The 19,115-nt window shown below is 38.3% G+C and overlaps 2 protein-coding genes and 1 long non-coding RNA gene across 3 annotated transcripts; 1 reads left to right on the top strand and 2 right to left on the bottom strand.

The window, feature by feature from the left end:
- Positions 1 to 1,572: 1,572 nt before the first annotated feature.
- Positions 1,573 to 7,835, bottom strand: LOC131780874 (homeobox protein MOX-1). The gene is made up of 2 exons (XM_059097473.2): positions 7,360 to 7,835; positions 1,573 to 3,131 (listed from the first exon to the last, which is right to left on the bottom strand). The coding sequence occupies exons 1-2, from the start codon at positions 7,703 to 7,705 to the stop codon at positions 2,839 to 2,841; spliced, it is 639 nt and encodes a 212-aa protein (XP_058953456.1). The 5' UTR covers positions 7,706 to 7,835; the 3' UTR covers positions 1,573 to 2,838.
- LOC136283847 (uncharacterized) lies at positions 3,347 to 18,930 on the top strand. The gene is made up of 3 exons (XR_010718948.1): positions 3,347 to 3,556; positions 17,055 to 17,682; positions 18,800 to 18,930. It is a non-coding gene; the product is annotated as an uncharacterized lncRNA (long non-coding RNA).
- On the bottom strand, positions 12,715 to 16,544 carry LOC131780875 (homeobox protein MOX-1). Its single transcript, XM_059097474.2, has 2 exons — positions 16,136 to 16,544; positions 12,715 to 14,130 (listed from the first exon to the last, which is right to left on the bottom strand). The coding sequence occupies exons 1-2, from the start codon at positions 16,500 to 16,502 to the stop codon at positions 13,874 to 13,876; spliced, it is 624 nt and encodes a 207-aa protein (XP_058953457.1). The 5' UTR covers positions 16,503 to 16,544; the 3' UTR covers positions 12,715 to 13,873.
- Positions 18,931 to 19,115: the final 185 nt, after the last annotated feature.

Genomic DNA, 19,115 nt, shown 5'->3' with positions numbered 1-19,115 from the left:
AAAAATGCACTGCTTTTCATTCGAATTGTAGAGAGCAGAAATTAAAGTCACTGTTTTTCTGTTGTTGTTCAACAGTTTGATGAGCCTTCAATTTGAGACATTCCGGAGCGTTTTATGTTGTATACAAAAATTAAATCACCATTAGGTTCGTTTTATACAACTAAACGGACACAGAGCCCTAGCTCTTGGGTTTAATTAAGTTTGAACACAGTGAAAGGTAATTAGATCCTTTCGTAATGAGGAGTCGCAAATAAGGACTTCCTTCAAGGACAATTAAAAGAACAAGCTGACAGTGAAGGCTATCTTGTGCTTGCCTCAGAAGAGGATTGTAAAAAATGACTACAAGAAAAGAGCAAAAACATAAAGGAAACAACAAGAAAAGAAAAATCAAGCAAACAAAATTTCAATCAAGATAAACTACAGACAGTTTGCCCCAGAAGATGATAAATTAACTCATATGTCGTTAACGGAAATTTAATTGAATAGAACGAAACGAGGCAGACAGAAAGGTTAATTTGCTTGACAAAAATCTGTTTTCAGATATTTCATCTTTCTTATAAAAGTGGATCACAACAATATTTGTTTAGTACAGCCTCTGTTTTAGTCCATATAAGGTGCAACACGTTGCAGTTTCCTTTTTGGTCAAACAAATAATAGCTTTTTATTTTATGATTCTAGAATATCAAGGTACCATGAGATCTTAATGTCTGGACAAATTCGTATTCAACAAGGTGAAAAATATCAGCTCGCTCGGATAGAAAAACGCAAAAGAGATACCACAGACGGTAGTAAACCAAATAGGATCGAGGATGGAGAAGATTAAAAAGGACTGTAAATGACCACAGAATATTCGTTCGTTCCGATAAAGAAACTCGAAAGAGACAAAAAACAAACCGTGTAGGAACAAGGATGGGGAAAATTATAAAATATTGCAAGGGAAAACAAAATGTTAGCTCGTTAAGACGCAAAAATCCAAGAGAGAAAACAGTTAGGCAAGAAGGAACAAGTATGGCCAAGGATTGAAAAGATCCAAATGGATTCCAGATTACATGCAGAGTAACCGGAACCATAAGCCGTGGCTTCATTAAAATCACAATTCCAACATTTTTATACCGGTCCGACTGACTGAAATTTAATAAAAATGCCCAAAATTCCAACTGTTTTGCACTTGGCAGACCTTTAGAGTCCCACTGAGATTCTTTCAACGTGGAGGGGGCGTGCAATGAATCGTGTATCGATTACATATCATCAGACAGACTATCATCAAGGTTTTGAAGTCAGCGTTTAACACAAACCGCCGGCACGTCAGAAACACTGACCCCTGCTCTCGTCGGAAGCGCTTAGGGTGATCAGCTTGCCTATGAAATATTTCCAGATGTCTTTTTCCTGAACGATTATTCTTAATATTCAGGCAAAAAAATTTGGTGCAATTTGCTCCATTGTGTTGCGATCGATAGAATTATACGGACTTGCATTTCGTTATGATCAATTCTAACAATTGCTTCACTTTACCGCGACGAGTTTCAAATGGTCAGCCTACACTGAGTAATTTGTTAATGAAGACTACTGTCTTGTAGGAATTTATTGGTGATATTTACTTTCACATAAACTAGTGAGGTTATAGCGACTCAGACTATACAGGGAGAGTTAATCATTTAAAGGAGAAACTGACAATCATATTTTTCTTTAAAAGTATTCAACTACCAACTAGATTACGAGTCGAAGCCAAGGCTTTTACATGTCAAACAATCTGCAAAGTTTTATGACATTGTGAATTTTTGTATTTAGCTCCTCAATGGGTCCTGAAATATCGGCCCTTCCGTCTTGAGTGAATTTACATTGCAGTGACGATTTAATTTTATAGGGTGTTCATTAAACATATCCATATCGGCGTTAAGTTTACAACAATTTTTAAGATTTGGGTTTGACGTTGTTCAATAATATTTACTATGGAGTTGTGCTCAAGTTACTGATATATTTTTCGCGAATCTTGGAATACTGTAGCTCCACAATCGCAAAAGGTCAATTGAATCATTCACCACTTGCATCCCTTAAAACTGGATAAATAATTGTAAAGTAACTCAGTTTTCCTTTTAAAATATAGCACTGCAACAGATAAGTGCATCAACATAGATCACATAGACCACTCGGTCTCGGAATCTAATTAAAACGAGCAAGCCGGGCACTTGACACCTTCTGTATTGGTAGTAGTTCCCCTAAACGAGTAACAAGAAATCTACAAACTGATACATTAAGCTTAGCTACAATACTGAAATTCTCTATATTTTAAAATAATGAGGCTTTACGGATTCAGAAAATAAAGAAAGAACGACAAAGGTTATATTATATTGCCTTTGTTCCTCTCAGTCTTTTGCAACCTATTCCAATCGACTTCCGCTGTATTTTAAATTTGTCATTTTAAATCAGCATTCGTGTTCTTTTCATTACGAGTTACAATTCAAAATATATGTGATAGAGGTTTACAGACTGTACATAGATAAAAAATACAATTTTCTTTACCATTTCCGCAATTTTTGTTTTTTTGTATTCAATGGATTGCCATGCCGCGTTACCTTTTAATATTACCTCCATCCGAACGACAAATTAACGGTTAAAAAAAAATTGTTAATTTTACCTATGTTAGCTCCCTTGTTTCTGACTAAATAACATGATCTTCGCCCTTTTCCTTTCAAATCTCTGGATTTCCTTGAAGTTATCGAGCTTGTGTCTCCAAATCCGTGGAGAAAATCCAACAGAACACAGTTCCCTTTGGTGTACAACGCAATTTGGATTCACAAGTTCTTTCTTTAAAGTATTTTTTATTTGATCCATAAGCAATCATGTTGTTGTTTCTTCCTCTTCATCCTCAACAGAATAATTCCCCCTTTTTTGTAAAGGCTGCCCTTTTATCCTCTTCCATTTCATTCGCCGATTTTGAAACCAAACTTTTATCTGTCTTTCGGTCAAGTCCAAACTCACTGCAATTTCGTACCTCCTCAACCTTGTTAGATAATTGTTACGAAGGAATTCATTCTCCAGTTCTTGAAGCTGATGTTTTGTGAAAGCTGTCCTCTCTTTTCTTTTCTTAGTGTCCGTACTTGACCCCGTTTGTTCCTCAGAACTGGGAAAATCTGTTTTAGAAATACAAAAAGGAAGACCAAATATAATTCAAGGGGATACTGCTGAGCAGCGCGCCAGGGAGTCTCGCAAATCAACTTCTTTCCCTTTCTCAAAATAAATTAACTCAGATGTTAAACTCATTTAAACAAAAAATCTCCACTGCGGCTTTTTAATGGTCTTTCCAGTCGAGGTTTTGTTTTGGATACTTATAGTTCAAAATACAGACTCTGTAGGAATGCTTGCGCGCATCGGAGTTGTTTGGGATCTTCACGCAGTGAAGCTAAGAGCCATTATGTTTAGTTAGTAGTCATGCAAAGAGTCAGGAAGAGGGAGCAGCAATGCATTGGTCTGTTTAGAGTTAAAAGGAAGCCGCCATGATACGCGGCAGAGCAAGAGTCATTGATGAAGTTCGAAGGCCGAACTCCGAGCGCTAAGAGTAAGTATTGATTTACCGTAGTCATTTTCATATAAACTGTTGCTCGGAACACTTGCGTTTTAAAATTTGGTGATAATAACAGTCGCGCGTCATTCCATGTTTTCATTTGCGTGCTGAATCAGTTGTGCTGCCATGTTTTAAATGCTCTATATATGCGTTACACGGTATTTGATTTGTGTTTCACACGCGAGCGCCTTCTGTTGTGCCAAAATGGCAGCTATTGATTCAAGGCTACACTACAGATCCTAGAGATTTTGTTCGTAGGGCACGTTCATTATTCATCGCGGTAGTCTTCAGGAAGATGAACTGCAACTCAATCTGATGAATTCTCGAGTTCGGAAGAAAAACGCTGGTCGTTCAGGCCTCTCTTTCTCAAAGGAGTTCTTTGTGAGCATAAATTGATAAACTGATTTAACGTCTTCACCAGAGAAAAACAGTTATCAAAAATCATGGAGAGATAAGAAGATAAAACACAGTAAAAGGTAACGCGACTCCATCAGATCCATTTAGGTAACTTCGTCTTTGTTTTCTTATTTTCTTCAGTCTAAACTTTCCTCAACAAAGACAATACGCACAACAATAACAAACAATGTTGAACGTGAACGTTTCTTTTAGCCTCGGGGCATTTCTCTTTCAAAACCGTATTTGCTTGGAAGGTTGGACTTCTTTAAATCTATTGCAGGAATTCAATAAAGAAGTTAACTCTAATCTCGCAGGAAGAAATCTCCCCACAATCAATTGCCGCTTCGTAAAAAATAAAAAATCAGCCACGTAAATGGCGTTACTTTTTCAGCGCCGAAATATGCGGGTGCGCCATTTTGATGACTTTCAGATGGCTTGAACTCACCGTAAGAAAACATTATGCAATTTGGATACAAAGAATGCTGATATATCATTATCAAACCTCCCTTTTTAATCAAATATAGTAATTCTTTTAGGCTTACTCAGTCTTTCAGAATTTTTTCAGAAACTCCATCACTATACAGGAAGTACCAACACTTGAATAGGTGGGGTTGTAGAGGGCTGTGTCGTCGTCAGAGATGGTTGAAGTTCGGTGCCTTTTGAAATCCTCTCATCTCAACCGCCTAAACGCTCCACTAAAATCAACATTTTTGTGGTTTTTTCGATCTCCCGTTTCTGAGATAAGGCAGAAAGCTTACTATTCTCTCTGTAATTTTGTGTCGGTTAAAGTGTCGAGCCTAATGAGTTGAAACTTTTGTTTAAAGTTTTGGGTTGCTTGGTGTGCAAAACAATGGAATTCAGCTTTATTGTTTTGGAGTCATGATCAGTTCTCTTGTACTCAAGCCATCTTTCACTTTGGTTCTTTCTTTGGTTCGCATGCTCATAAGTAAGAGCTGGGGGTGTCAATTTTGCGTTCGCCTAGATGAGAATTCTTTACCACCCCGTTCTATTAAGTTAATTATCTTCAGAGTAACGGTATTTCAGAGAATAAAGCGCCTAACTTTGAAATCGCGTGAGCCAACAAAGGCATTTAAATTCTCGGACTGATGCTTGTTAGGCGTCAACTGAAGGATTAGCCATTCTCATTACTAAGCTATTCGTTCTTGTCCAGGGAAACCAGACAGAAATTGATTTTAGAAATGTGGACATTTTCGAAAGCCTACATCAACTGGATCTTCCTTAGTCGAAAGGCGGTGTAGGTCAACCAAATATTCTTCAGTTTTCATAAACATTTCGCAGTTATGCATTTTGGTACAGAAGAATTAAAAAGGGTCTTATCTTCAGCCAGAAATGGTAAAATAAATTCGATTCCAAATGACTGAGAGACTTTCTTGTTAGTAAGGCAATGAGAGAATGCCCTGCTTTGCATACAGCTTGCTTTGCGAACAAGTTTTTATTTGGAACTCGTGAAGGCCAATTCCTCGTTAAGCAGACAAAAGTTTCCCAAACATTTTCACAATGAGAGCTATTGGGAAACGGTAAAGCTGTGTTTAAGGCTCTCTTTTTAAACATAGTTGCTTTCTGTAGGAATCAAAAGTGTTTACTTATCTGAGATGGATCTTCATAGGTGAGGCCAACTTGTAACACATTGAACAAATAGTCTAAGTTTCAAAATTGAACATCAAGCTTAATAGAAGTTAACTTGTTTCAGACCAATAAATATAACAATCAACTCAGCTCAAGTGCAGACTGTTGTGGATCTGTTTTTGGTCTTTCAAGAAGTAATTTACAAACAGAAATCGGTACCAGATTATTGCACAAATTCTGTCAACAATGAATTTTATGACTCTCTCTTGTCGGACTGAGGTTTGAGTCTGTTAAGTTTGAACTTTTTTTCTTTGATACTATAATCCTGACCTCCGTAGCTCTTACTTTGTGCAATGAAGGTGATATCAAAGATGGTTCATAAACTACGAAAATTTGTAAAGCTCACACACTAGAGTTGGATGAGGGATCACGTCTCCGTACATCAAATCTGTTGAGGCTTTTAGCAGGTCCGTCAATAAGCTTGTTCTTTACATTGATGTGCGGCTTCTCTTGTGGCCAACTTCAAGTATGATTAATTGTTAAAACCACAGGTTGGAGAAATTTGCAACTAAAGCACTCGAAAGGGTGTTATTAGACCACCAAAATAGACCACAGCTTTGAAGAGTTGCATTTCTTATTGCAATGGCGAACTTAACTCTCATTACAGACAAATAAAAATTTAAGTGATCAAGAAGAGTTCAGTTTGAAATTTGAATCTTTTCCGAAAGTCGTTGGTCCGGTTTGGGTCTTTGATGCTATCATAAAAAGTGTGTTTCGCCTTGTGCCAAAATAAGATTCTGTGTACTTCCTTTCCCGGCGGCTAACTGATAACCTCAAATTGTTACTACGTGCAATTAGAGAAAACATTCTTTTGTGGTGTTCGATTAAAAATTTGCGTTTTCCAAATTGAAAATGAAAACTTACGTCACTAAGTAGGAAGTGGAAAGATTTCTTAGTACAATCCAAAGTTGGTGAATATGACGGTGTGATCGAGCTTTACTACGTGAAACCCTTCGGGAAGTCAGGTCTTCAGTGGTTGTATTCTGCTTCTAGTCTACAACAAGATTACACATTCCTAACGTACACACATTGTAGGAATAATAGTAAAAGTATTCTGACATTTACTGTAAATTTTGAGTGTGAGTTGGTAGATGATGGGCCAACTAAGCCGCCGAAATTCCGTGATAATAGCGTAACGTTCACAAACAGCCCTCCATGTTTAGTCAGCTTTGTTGTTTTAGTTCATCAATTGAAACTGTCAAACAACATGAAGATCTAAAGGATTTTCCTTCGTTTGATCAGCTATTACCGAGTGGCGATCACTAAAGAGCAAATAAGAAGTGTTAATTATGAGATTTTGTTGATCTAAATGAGTTCGAAAAGTAATTGTTGTAATGTATGATTGGTGACAGTTTATATATTTGCGTCGAAACACGCTTCAGCATGACTGGGAAATGTCTTTTTCTTTCTTTTTTTATTGAAAGTGGAAGCTTTGCATGGAAAGTAGCCAATGTTATGTATGAAAATAAGAGTTTGATTTCGTGGTCTTACTTCTGTGAATCCTTAAGCTATTGGCATTCTGTTTAACAGAGTATTTACTCTTTCTCCGAATCTTTCCTGTTTAAACATACCCACATGTATTTGTATCAAGTCCTGTTGAAACTATAGATAAATAAAACGACAATCTCCTTTAGAAAAGTGCAACAAAGAAAACATAAGTTTCTGTTTTCGTTTTAGTAACATATACCATTATGGCAATACAAGGAAAACAGCAGGAAATTTTGCATGGAAACCAATTCAATCGGGGAAGTTACCTTTAACGCCGTCGTCGAAGGACTCTGATCCTCGACGATTTCTACGTCGATCAAGCGGACGCGAAGTGACTCGGAAGAAAACTGGTAAACCTTTTTCTTGAAGCATGCACGAAGGCCGATCTTCTGTCTGAGCGCGATGGTTTCCACTCAGTTGCTCGGTTAGGTGCGAAAGTGGAGGTGGAGGGTGTCGCGGCAATTCTGAGAGATCTTGCGGCTGTATCGGAACGTTGCTGTAGTTAGTAAATCGCGACTGAGAATATCCATAAGGAAAGTGAACTGCTCCTGCATAATTCTGCGGAGGGTAGGAATACGAACTAGGCTGAACATCGTACGCTCTTGGATACATTTGCGTGGAATACAAAATAGAAAACGGTTGGGTTTCACGTCGCGGTACAGGCTTTTCCTATCAAAGGTAATTAGCAGGGTTTTCTCTCGCTGAGACTTGGCCGGTCGGGGAATGCGCGCTGAAATCGATCCTGACACAAATACACCGCGCAGATTGTGACTGTCAAATCATGTATAAGACAGCGTTACATGTCAACAAAGCCGTCTTTTGATTGCATTGAAAATCAACAAGGCTCTCAAGGAGGTGCTTGACTTGGAGAAAGCAAATATTGGAAAATGAACAAACTAAATAAACCTGAAAATTCTCGCTTTGGTGAGAGAGAGAGCCGAATTTGTGGTCAGGAGCTACACGCGCGGAGAAATCTTTGTTGATTGGAAATTCTGCGCTAAGGCCTCGTTATCTGATGAATACCGAGTGTACTTCATATTACCATCATACTTTGAAACTAATTTCGTTTCTATGCTTCTTCAATCTTCTCTCTCTTTCTTTTAGATCTTGCTCTTATATAGAATTGTCAACCGATTCTCTTCGAGTTACGTTTCTTCGTTGCGTACATAGAGTTGGAAATATTTTTCAATGTAAATTATCACGGTTTAAGGGAGCTGTCGAAGTGATTAAAAAACCACAGGTAGTATGGCCCCCAGCCGTTCTTATTCACAAAGAGAGCACCGACGTATCACTTCAAAGTTCAGAAGAAAATTTCGCAAAATGCGGAACAGATGTGAACTCATTGTCTTCTCTCTGAGCACCGACCATGCGCAAGACTTTTCCCTGCAGAGAGGCATATTTTGCTGCAAAATTTACTGCGCGATCTCGATACAGTCTTCCTGTTTACGAAAACAGCTCATAGAGAGAAGCATCCTTTTTTCCTTTACGTTTTCTATCTGGCTCATCACATCTATGAAGGAACAAGTCCAATTGTCACTGTTCTTAATTGACACTGAGATCTTTTATCGTTCATGTAAAATTCTGTTTGATGTGAAATACTTGGACCGGCAGCTTATTTTTTCTTACAATTCTTTCCATTCTTCCTGGCCTATAGTTAAGAGAGGCAAAGAGCTCCTTAGTGGAGCTCCTTACTTATCAATTATTTTCTCAGTAGGATGAAAATTCTCAGTGATTTCAAAGAATTACATTTCATTTAGATAAAATGGCATCTCACAAGGCAGGGTAGTTCTTTTTTTTTTGAAACGTTTTCCACATCCGATTTGTTGTACCAATTTTCAGGAGATATACTGATATTAACCGCTTGACTGTTTCAAGAAGTTTCTTCCAGTTGGACCTCAATTTAAAACATGTCAATTGAGTTGAGTTGCTCACACTGGAATCCGAGACATTCTTACATCTTTTTCGTTTTATACTGGTTTGGAAAGAGTCGCATGTCCGCGGGTTTAGCGATAGAAGGGTTTTGCAACTAAATGAAATAATTTGATCAGATACCTCGGAAGAACAGGTCAAACTTTTTTTCGTTGTTCCATTTTAGAATACCTTTGGCCATTTTGAACTATTAGCGGAGAGTCTCTTTTTCTTACCCTGGACTCAAGCCAGTCACGTCAGGTTGCGCGGTACAAATGAAGATTAATGATGCATAGACACTAACTGGCCTGGATTGACTAACAACATCCGGATAACAAGTCTATGGAGTCGCCGGCTGCCGCACTATTAAGTGTTCCTCCGTAAACATATATTTCCCCGCTGTGCAAATTTTTCTCTTATGTGTAAAGGATAAAATTTTTCAGGGACAGGGCAGATGGATTTCATTTTCCAACTTTTAATTTATCAGAGTCTTTCTTGTAGCTATCAATGCTAGTGTAGTTTTTAAGACTGAAGTATCAATGTGTAGTTGCTTAAAATCAACAGTCTTTGTGGCGCTCGAATCTCTATGTGATAAGTTCTAATTGCAGTCGTGAGTGCAGAAACTGCAGAGGTTTAGTTAAGCATGTCAACAATGCTTATCTGGTCGCTTGTTTAGAGCTGTGCTAACAGGTTGATGAGAATCCCGGAAAAAAGTTCTTGAAAATTAATTAACCTTAGTACTTCATACCCTGCCCATGTCACGACATTGATTCTTGTGTTGGGTGACGAGAGCAATAATTTTGACTGAAATACTCAAGGTATGTTGTTAATAGCTTGTCACTCATCCACAGTGTGATTTTCGGGAACAATTGAATCTTTGCCTCCTCAAACTCAGTCGCACCAATGTTAACTTAATCTCTCGCTGAGGTGAAGAAACCCGTAGAGTCCAGAGTTTTTGCAACTTCTCAGCGTTGCCAGCGAGACCTTGCTCTTCCAACTGAGTATCTGTCAGTTAACCTTTATTAGCACGCTCTTGCCCCCTCAAACATTCAACAAAATATTAGCTATTCTCTCAATAAGATATTCTGCTAGCGTGTCGGCATATTTCTTACTCACGAAGAGGTAATTCTGAAACAGCCTCAGCTTGCTGTTACGAGTTTTAACCTTGATTCAGCATGTTTGATGTGAACTCCTTTCCTAACAGCTTGTAACTTTATTACGCGGTGTTTTTTAGCTTCATTAGTCATTGTCCGGCATGTTACCTAGTGTCTAAGTCTCTACACCATATATTTTCCGTTGTTCCGTTTCTCTAGGCTTCAACACAACCTGAAACAAGTATTGGGTTTTACGAAGAAGTTCCTAAGTTTATCACTTGCAAAGCAAACCAGTGAAGAAAAATCTGGATCGTTTACTCCTCAGAAACTCCAATTAAATGTATCTTATTTCATCCAACTTATGCCCTTAAAATATATTTCCGAGCATTAGCAAAGGCTTCACCAAGACAAATCAAATAACCTCTTGCTTTTTTTCCTCAAACTATCCTTGATTCAGCGAAAAATTTGAACAGACAATGCAAATGAGTCAACGAAAAGTAGTGCGATGACAGTTTACTTGTAATATTAAATACACTATGAGTGAATGAAGAAGACTAATCTTTTCTCTTATTCAAAATCAAATTTTCTTGCCGTGGAAACCATGCTCATCAGCTGATTTGTCTTTGATGATGGAACAATGATTTTCTGTTGATAACTGATAGTTACAGCTTCAGTGGAATACTATACGACTATGGATACGCTATAGCTATTTCTTTAGACAGAAGTTTGCCGGTTACACTATTTATGGTGTTTAATGGTCGACCCACGATTAGGAATTTTTCTTTGGCTCTAAACCTTGTAAAGTAGCCATTTACAAACTGAAGTATGCCGTAAACAAATCAGTGGCAAGTTTGAGCCAACGACTTTTTGCAACATCTCAACCTAACGTCAGAGACAGGAAAAAGAATCTAAAGATTAAATTTAGACAACAATGTTCTAAAAATACCAAACATGAGCGATTGTAATTAGGTTCCGAGTACTTCCAGTTTGTGGCTCTGATGTGATCGCCGCGGTGAGATCACAGCACACGGTACATTATTGTGTATAATCAGGAATACTATCAGCCCACCTGAGAACAGCGTTCAAAAGTGATTTGAGAGCTGCTTTGTTTTCTAACAGTCATAAACACCACACGTGAAATGATACTATAAATTTCCCAAAACCGTTACCAAAAAGGCCATAACGCTTATCTCATCGCAAGGATATTTTTGTTCAAAAAAACAATTTGTAGGTCAAACTTCCTAACCACACACATATCATATGATCTCGATTCGTTCGCATTCACTAATTTTGACAACTTTTAGGACGACAGCAATTTCCAAAGCCGAAGAAAATTCATATTGATACTTTGAAAATTGTTCGGTTGATCATACTTTAGAAAGAGGTTTTAGACGATGATCGCTAAGTACCGACGACAAACAAGCAACAAAGCGTTCACGTCAAATGAAGCTAAGAAACGTAAAAAACGAATCAATGAAGATGCTAAAGCTTCGCTGAAAAATGTCGCGAAACATCAAGACTATAAGTTTTAATCTCTCACAGCCTTGAATCGGTTGCTATTTGCAGGTCCACTGTTCATTTGCAGTGACCGTGAAGTCACTACATTGACGTTGACACTTTCAAGATACAGCTGTACAGATAAAGACTTTTTGAAGATCAGTCTTAGTGCAGAACATGTGTCTCGTGGCTGGTGGTCCAAATTACAATGATAGCCCAACAAAACCGGAGATTAAAGATAAGAAGATCAGCTTATCTGTTTCTTGTCACTGAATTTGGAGATGACACATGCAAACGGTTGGCACAACTTTTGCATCTTGTAATACTTACCGTTCTTACCCCGCAGCAATCATGTTTGTTATTGCGCGATCCATGTCTTTCAAATTAGTTCTCCATCCTTTGCCACATACAAAAACTGTCTCAACGATATCTCGACTTGCATGTACTTGTAGCTCAGACTCTGTTAAATGCGTAAAAGTCTCAGAACGGTGGCCCCATCATTTTTACGACGATACAACTCTTAAGGATGAACATTTCTTTTAATCATTGGTTTCGTGTTATTTCATATCATCTTTACCTCTTTTAATAAGATCCCATTTTGCAAGCTTGAGGTGTTCTTGTTGCATGAGAACAAACCGCAAAGTGAAAGACATTTTCAAATAGAAGTACGAGTCATTACCGTCTGTCTACTTTTCAATCTGTCATTATACAACCGATTTGACGACTGAAATGTGGCCTGACTTCTCAGGTCTTGAAACGGTCGTAAACGGCGGTTTTACGATAATTCTCACCAATCATAGGAAAGGTGAACTGTGTAAAGTTATTTATTTTTTTACGTGGTCAACAATTCGTTAGAGTACTTTGCCCTTCTCTCCTTTCAAGAAACCCAGTTTCCATACCTTTCTAGCAGAGGTCAGTTTAAATCTGGAATACCGATTTCTTCTTACAATTCAAGCTTAGTGAAAAAAGGAATGCTGTTTTGAACATGGGCGAAGGAACGGGTCAGGAACCTTGAGGCACTGGGTGAAAGTAACAAGACTCCGTCAATAACTGATTTTGTCTGTGGATAGAAAAGGCGTTAGATTTGTACATGGACAATTAAATCAAATCCGATGATCAGTGATAAAATAAACTGAAACCTTCAATGCTCAGGCTACGAGAAAGAAAATAAAATTCTGTTTCACGAGGAGAATTTTTTTTCATGGGACACCGAGGGAGCTTTGAAATATCACGAAATTTCGAACCGAAATTAAATTTAAAGATGGAAACAACTTAGTTTTGAAGCCTATATATTCGCCTTTCATGCCGTGTCTTCAATGTGTCACATAGTAAACTACGACAGTATGCATGTCACATCTCGTTGGCAGTACCCATGTCTTCGTTTCGTTTCGTTTTTGTTTAGCTAGAGAAAAACATGGGAAGAAAAAGTCTATCAGTATCATTTTAAACATTTATTCGTGTTATTCTAACTTTACATCACACTGTTTTTATTTTATGTATACATATATCTACGCTTGCGGTAACGCATTATATCGTGGTAAATATTTTTTCAAAGCATTCTTGTAAATAATTTGTATAAACAATAAATAGCTGAACACAGACATTCTTGATGTGTGATCTCTCCAAATTATGTGCATTTCTATACATAACTAAAATAAACTCTTCTGATCTCTCTGAATAAAATGATTATATCAAAGAAGATGTACAGTATTTCACTTTGAACAAACAAATGAAAAGAACGTTCTAAAACTGAGCATTTAGCGTTTGTTAGCCCAATGTAATTCCTGTTAATTGGAGAATAAATCAGGTGAAATTGCACAAGTGTTATACCTTATGAGCTTAACACTTCCTGAAGGAAATTATGGGACATCGAAGGTCGGGTTTGATTCGATGTTTTGGGAGATTCGATACAGTGCTGTTGAATGTAAATTAAATGTAAAAGACAATGGTTGAAGAAAAACCATTTAACAAGTGAGTGCATGGTGCGGTGCTGGTTTTAAATTAAAATCAGTCAATCCTATTTCAATCAATTAGGTAATTCTATATATATAAAAAAAATTGTTATTTTAACCATCGTCTGAAGGAGGAAGAATTGATCAAAACTTTGAAAAATGCAATTTCGTTCATTCACTTAATAATATAGAACATGAACTCAAAGAAAAATTCCTTCATAACATTTGGTAACAAAAGGCAAATAATTTCTTGATCAATAGACCTTACAGTGTTTTAAGTTTGCACCAATAACTTTATGACGAAAAATTAGAATCTTTCGTACCACTGTTCAATAAATTGCCAGATCCATTTGATCCGCATAAGCAGTTTTCTTGGGGGGTATTCCTCCTCGTACTCTTTTCCATTTCATTCTTCTGTTCTGGAACCATACTTTCACTTGTCTCTCTGTTAAGTCCAAACTGACAGCCACTTCGTATCGACGCAGTCTGGTTAAATAGTTGTTTCGGCCAAACTCTTTTTCAAGTTCGTGTAGCTGATATTTTGTGAATACTGTTCTTTCCTTCCTTGCCTTGTTTTTGGAACCTTCTATTTTATCATATGAAATAAAAGAAAGAAAGAAATTTTTAAAACCAAACACACTGTCTGAAGACATCTTACGTAATTAGGAGAAAGCTTCAGAGCTTTTCTTTCACGAAGTACTGTTTTCACCCAGTTGAAAAAGGCAATTCTATTAATTTTTACGCGACATCCACATTGTCGTTTGTTTTATATTTTGGATGAAAATTTTTGGTTTCAGCCTAAATCGTGATCTACGCCTGGTAGCTCTACTTGGAAATATTGCTTTTTCAAGAACCTTCGACCTGTTATACAATTTTATTATCGTGTAGATTTAAAAGGAGCAGAGGTCTAAGGAATATTTTACTTTGCCTTTTGCGTAGGTATGCCGTATTTGAAGTTTTTTTCCTCTGTAATGCTTTACACTATCACACAATTCTTCAAAATATTACACAAGCTGAAATGCAGAATTGAAAGTAAATCAGTGATACACACCTATGAATCCACTTAAATGATTAAGGTTTGAACTCAATGTGATCATTTTTTTCGTGCGACATTGCAGATATTTGAAAATATCGACCATCCGTAGAAATGGGAAGTTCCCACAGTTTAATCTTTAATAGATCTAAAGATTCTGTTTAGACCTGTATTTCGTGCAGTTTCTTTAAAAAGAGCCGACATTTTCGCCTGCGGGGTTTCTTTTTGTTTCTTTGATATTCCAATCCTGTAGGCCTTAGTTTCTAATTATTCAATTTGTTAACTAGTGGGATTAAAAATGTAACACGTCATATCCTAATTTCTCACGTTCTCACTGCAAAGAATTAGATAAAAAAGGCATTTTTTAAGTTCTATTTCGAGTCCCGACATGTAGTCAAGAAGTCTGGTTTAGGATAGATCGCAGCCTTCTTTCCGTCAACGCAAAGGCAAACCCGATCAGAAAAACTCGGGTGTCCAGTGCAGGTGATACTTTTCAGGCGTTATCAGGATATAGAACTTGAAAAGAGAAAGCATTGTGAAAATATTGAAGGATGTCCTGTTTCATCACGTTTGATAGTCAAAGTTCATGACGCCCGCTAGCGGTGTCATAATTTTCAGCCCGCACAGTTGCAATTTCCTCAAGTAAACAACTTCAAGAGACGAAATATCTGCAGCACATTGAAATGCGAACTCGCTAGAGCTGGTTTGTAGTAAAATCTGGTCCTTTAATTGTTCCCGAACTGGACGAAATTAAAAATAAGTTATCTTTGGTGTATGGAGTGGATCAACCTTGTGTACTTGTCACTTGTTTAATGGTGGTCAGGTGATTCTTTAGAATTTTTTTTTGTCACTCTCAAGAAGTCCACACAACGTTGCCAAAAAAAGAAACTAGATGGATTTTCAAACGGTTTGCCATATTACAGCAGATTAGGGTTTAAAGACACGTACAGTAGAAGAGAATCAAATCATTTCGCAGGATCAAAGCATAGTTCTGTCAGACTTTTGCACACCCTGCTGATTGAGTCGCGGGATTAAGGCGGGCTGATTTATCCTATTTTCTTCCATTTCTTTTTGGTATGGGGAAAAACCAACACGAACAAAAGACTATAAAGGCTAGTTACATTTCATTGTTTGAAGTAATAATGCATTCCTGGAAAACGCGACTGCTTTCGGTAAAAGAGTGCGCACTTTATTGATTTTATACTCGAGCTTACCTTTGCTGTCAGTTAATGGTGATATAATGTCTAATTTTCTAATGCAGCGTAATTTTGTCCCATGTTTGCTCTGGCCTTGGCAACGAGCAACACTTTCAATGATACAGTACCTTGATCATGTGGCACGAAATTTCAGACAGCACTGTAGACCCAAAGTTCTCTGAGACGGAGTGCTAGCAGTATTAAAAACTCATTTCCTAGTTCAGAATATTCAATCAATAGTTCACAAGGTCGAGTTATAAAAACAATTAAATCGTAAAGCCGTTTTCAATCGGTCATTTCATATTAAGGCAAGAGAAAGAACTTTTCGTCATCGATGGAACACACACGGAAGCTTGTCTTACCTTCATCGCTGTCCTCAAGCATTTTATCCATGCTTTGTTTCTTTAGCGGCTCGTCGCTGCAGTTGATGGTGTTTATGTTTGGTGGTGGAGTGGGTGGAAAATGGTGCAGCGTTTTAGTGCAGAAATCTGAACGCAAGGGCGTGTTGTTGGCCATTCTCACGCTCTCCAATCTTGAGACGTTCGAAACTCGCTCACAAGGCTGGTAGCTTGGTACAGCAGCAGTTGTGTGTATTGGGCCTGGAGAATGGAACCCATAGCCTGGAAACCGGTGTGCACACGATGAATTCATATCAGGCCCGTTATAGGCATAAGGATTTGGATAAGCCGGCGGCTGATAGTTGAAGTTTGTGGAGTAAAACTCATACATATTTATGATGGCTCTGGACGATACGATTTACGTCTGGTTTGTCGGGCGGCAGTTCTTAAATAACCCACCCTTTGTGGGAATCTGTCATCACATGGAAAGCTACACTGTGCGACTTCCAGTCGCTTTCTTTGAAGTTTGCAACCAATATACCGAGGTGTCTATCAAAACGCGGCTGTTTGCCGTCGGAAGAGCCCAAAGCGTTGTATTTTCGGTACTAACGTTTAGCAGATAGGAGGGAGTGAGGGATCCTGAAATATCGGAAATTACTACAACCGCCGCCATTTTGCGTTCACCGTGTTTAGATCATGTCTCACTTCTCAAGGACGCTCTTGAGAATCTCACTTTGTGTGTTTTAGCTAATTACTTTCGAATCAAGCTCAATTGTTTTATTTTCAGCTGTTCTACAAATATTGAAGACTGTTTATGTAAAAGGCAATCCATTAGCAGTGTTTATTTACTTAGTAAACCTTTTTTTTCCTAGCGCGGTAAATTCCCACGCAGACACCTTTTTTACAGCCATTAACACTGAAATTCTCGTTTCTCCCGTCACAGTATCGTTCACAAACTCGACGAAACGGGACATTTTCAGACGTGCGAAACTTTGATACCTCCTTGCAACACTTTGACCCGCGAGAAACAAAGCCCAGGAACGGCAAAACAGTTTGACACAGTTGTATGCACTCAAAACTACAAAGAAACCGCCGAAACCCTGCACAGCTTCCCATCATATGGAAATATTTATCCGCGGGACAAGTAAAGGACAGAAAGGAGCTGCACGTCACGTACTAACGTTAAAGTGACAAGAAAAATACTCTCCTTTCTCTTTGTAAAAACACAAGTCCAATTAGGAATTACAGCAATAAGCGACGTGACTACGTGTACAAAATAGAGACAACTTTAGTTTTATTTCAAGAGGGATATCTTATGACCGGACATCGTCTGAAATAGTACTCTTGAAAACACTTGATATGACTGTTAATGGCATTATAAAAACCTTGAAGACAGTTTCGAATTATGCCGACGTCTGTATGTGTGTACGGTCCGAAATAAATTGAATTCACTTTAGTCCTGGATGGAAATTTGAAAGCGGAGATGTTCAACACTCATCCAGAAACAAATCTAGAAACAGTGGCCATTCACCAGAATTGTCCCAAATGCGAGAGGGTAGCGAACCCACACAGTGAGTAGCGTTTCCGTTTTTGTCACGCGTTCGTTTCGCAGATTTTTGTCGCCAAAATTTCCTGTTTATCGCCGGCTCCTTTTATTTCTAATCACAATTGAGATAAATCTGCCACTGATGAAAGGTGATAGAAATGAACACAAGCCGTCCCGGTCCTGGAAAATGTCTTGAACCGCGAAAATCGTTCAACCCTTGTGTTGATTAATTTCGGTCATTGGTTTCTACTTGTTTTGAGTGCCTAACTGACATACACTAACCCGGCATCTGCAATTAACTTTAAGAGGTCTTTTAACATATAGAAATATAAAATGGACCAGATCGTGTCACTGGATTTGAGAATTGCTGGTTATAAATGTCTTACGTGATTCTTTAGAAGGAGTTTTCCATTCTTTGTGGATAATATCTTTTATGCTCGTAACTCTTCACATTCCCAACAAGCTTCAAGAACGGTTGACCAAAAAACGAAGAGGGACAGGTTTGACTGGGCGGGAGGGGGAGGGATAGTCGCGTTTATAGCCTTGATAGGTTGAGGTCTGAAAACGGGTAAAGATTTTGACCAGTCAATAACTAGATCTTGACTAGTCAATAACTAGATTTTGAATAGTCAATAACTTTACTAGTCAACCAAAAGAACCATGGGGGCATACAAACGCATTTAGTTGTCTTTTCAACTCCAAACTTATGGTGATGGAGAGAGAAGGGACTAAAGTGTACTGTTCAAGCTGAGTTTTACCAATTCTTGACCTCAACACACAGTCACTCTTACTAACCGTACAACAAAGCGTTATGTATTCGAAAAATAAATTACTTTACAAGACAGGTCTAAAACGCGCTTGAGTTTCATGGGCCAAGTCTGAAAACGGCCGAGAAAATGCTATGGTTCGACATAATTTGTACAACTTGGCGGCATACCTCTACCAAGAATTCTGAGTTGTATTCTTACCCCTCCCCCCCCTCTCTCGCCTCCCCTTCCACCTCCCCACCCCCTTCCGTGGAGTTATTTTTCAATAAAAGACCGCCTAGTCCATGTGGCTGAGGTGATAAACCCCTTTTATTTACGCGAAAGTTTTTATGACACATTGACTTCGGTAATCTGTTGCGCTTTCATGACTTCTAGAGGAAGCATCACCCACGTCTCAATGTGTGACCGGCAGCTTAACACTGTTAAGTCCGGGATTTTGTTCAGAGCTTCCGCTGGAAAATACTTATTGATTGGGCTCGCGGCAAATTGCAAAAGAAAACCAGCGAAACACCGGTGAAGACAACTGAGACAGACGGAACAAGGAAGTAACCGTCCGCGGTTGAAAAACAGGCTGGCGCGAGTGTCGGGGCGACGCCCTTTTGCCACACCATCTAAATTACTCCGTGGTATAAATCTTTTGTGAAAGACTGCTTCATTTCGTAAGAATAAGGAGGAAGCGTAAATCATGAAA

Source organism: Pocillopora verrucosa, chromosome 10 (genome assembly GCF_036669915.1).
Source record: "Pocillopora verrucosa isolate sample1 chromosome 10, ASM3666991v2, whole genome shotgun sequence".
Taxonomy (NCBI): Eukaryota; Metazoa; Cnidaria; class Anthozoa; order Scleractinia; family Pocilloporidae; genus Pocillopora; species Pocillopora verrucosa.
Note: the sequence above shows the minus strand (reverse complement) of the source record. Positions and strands in the feature narration are given on the sequence as shown.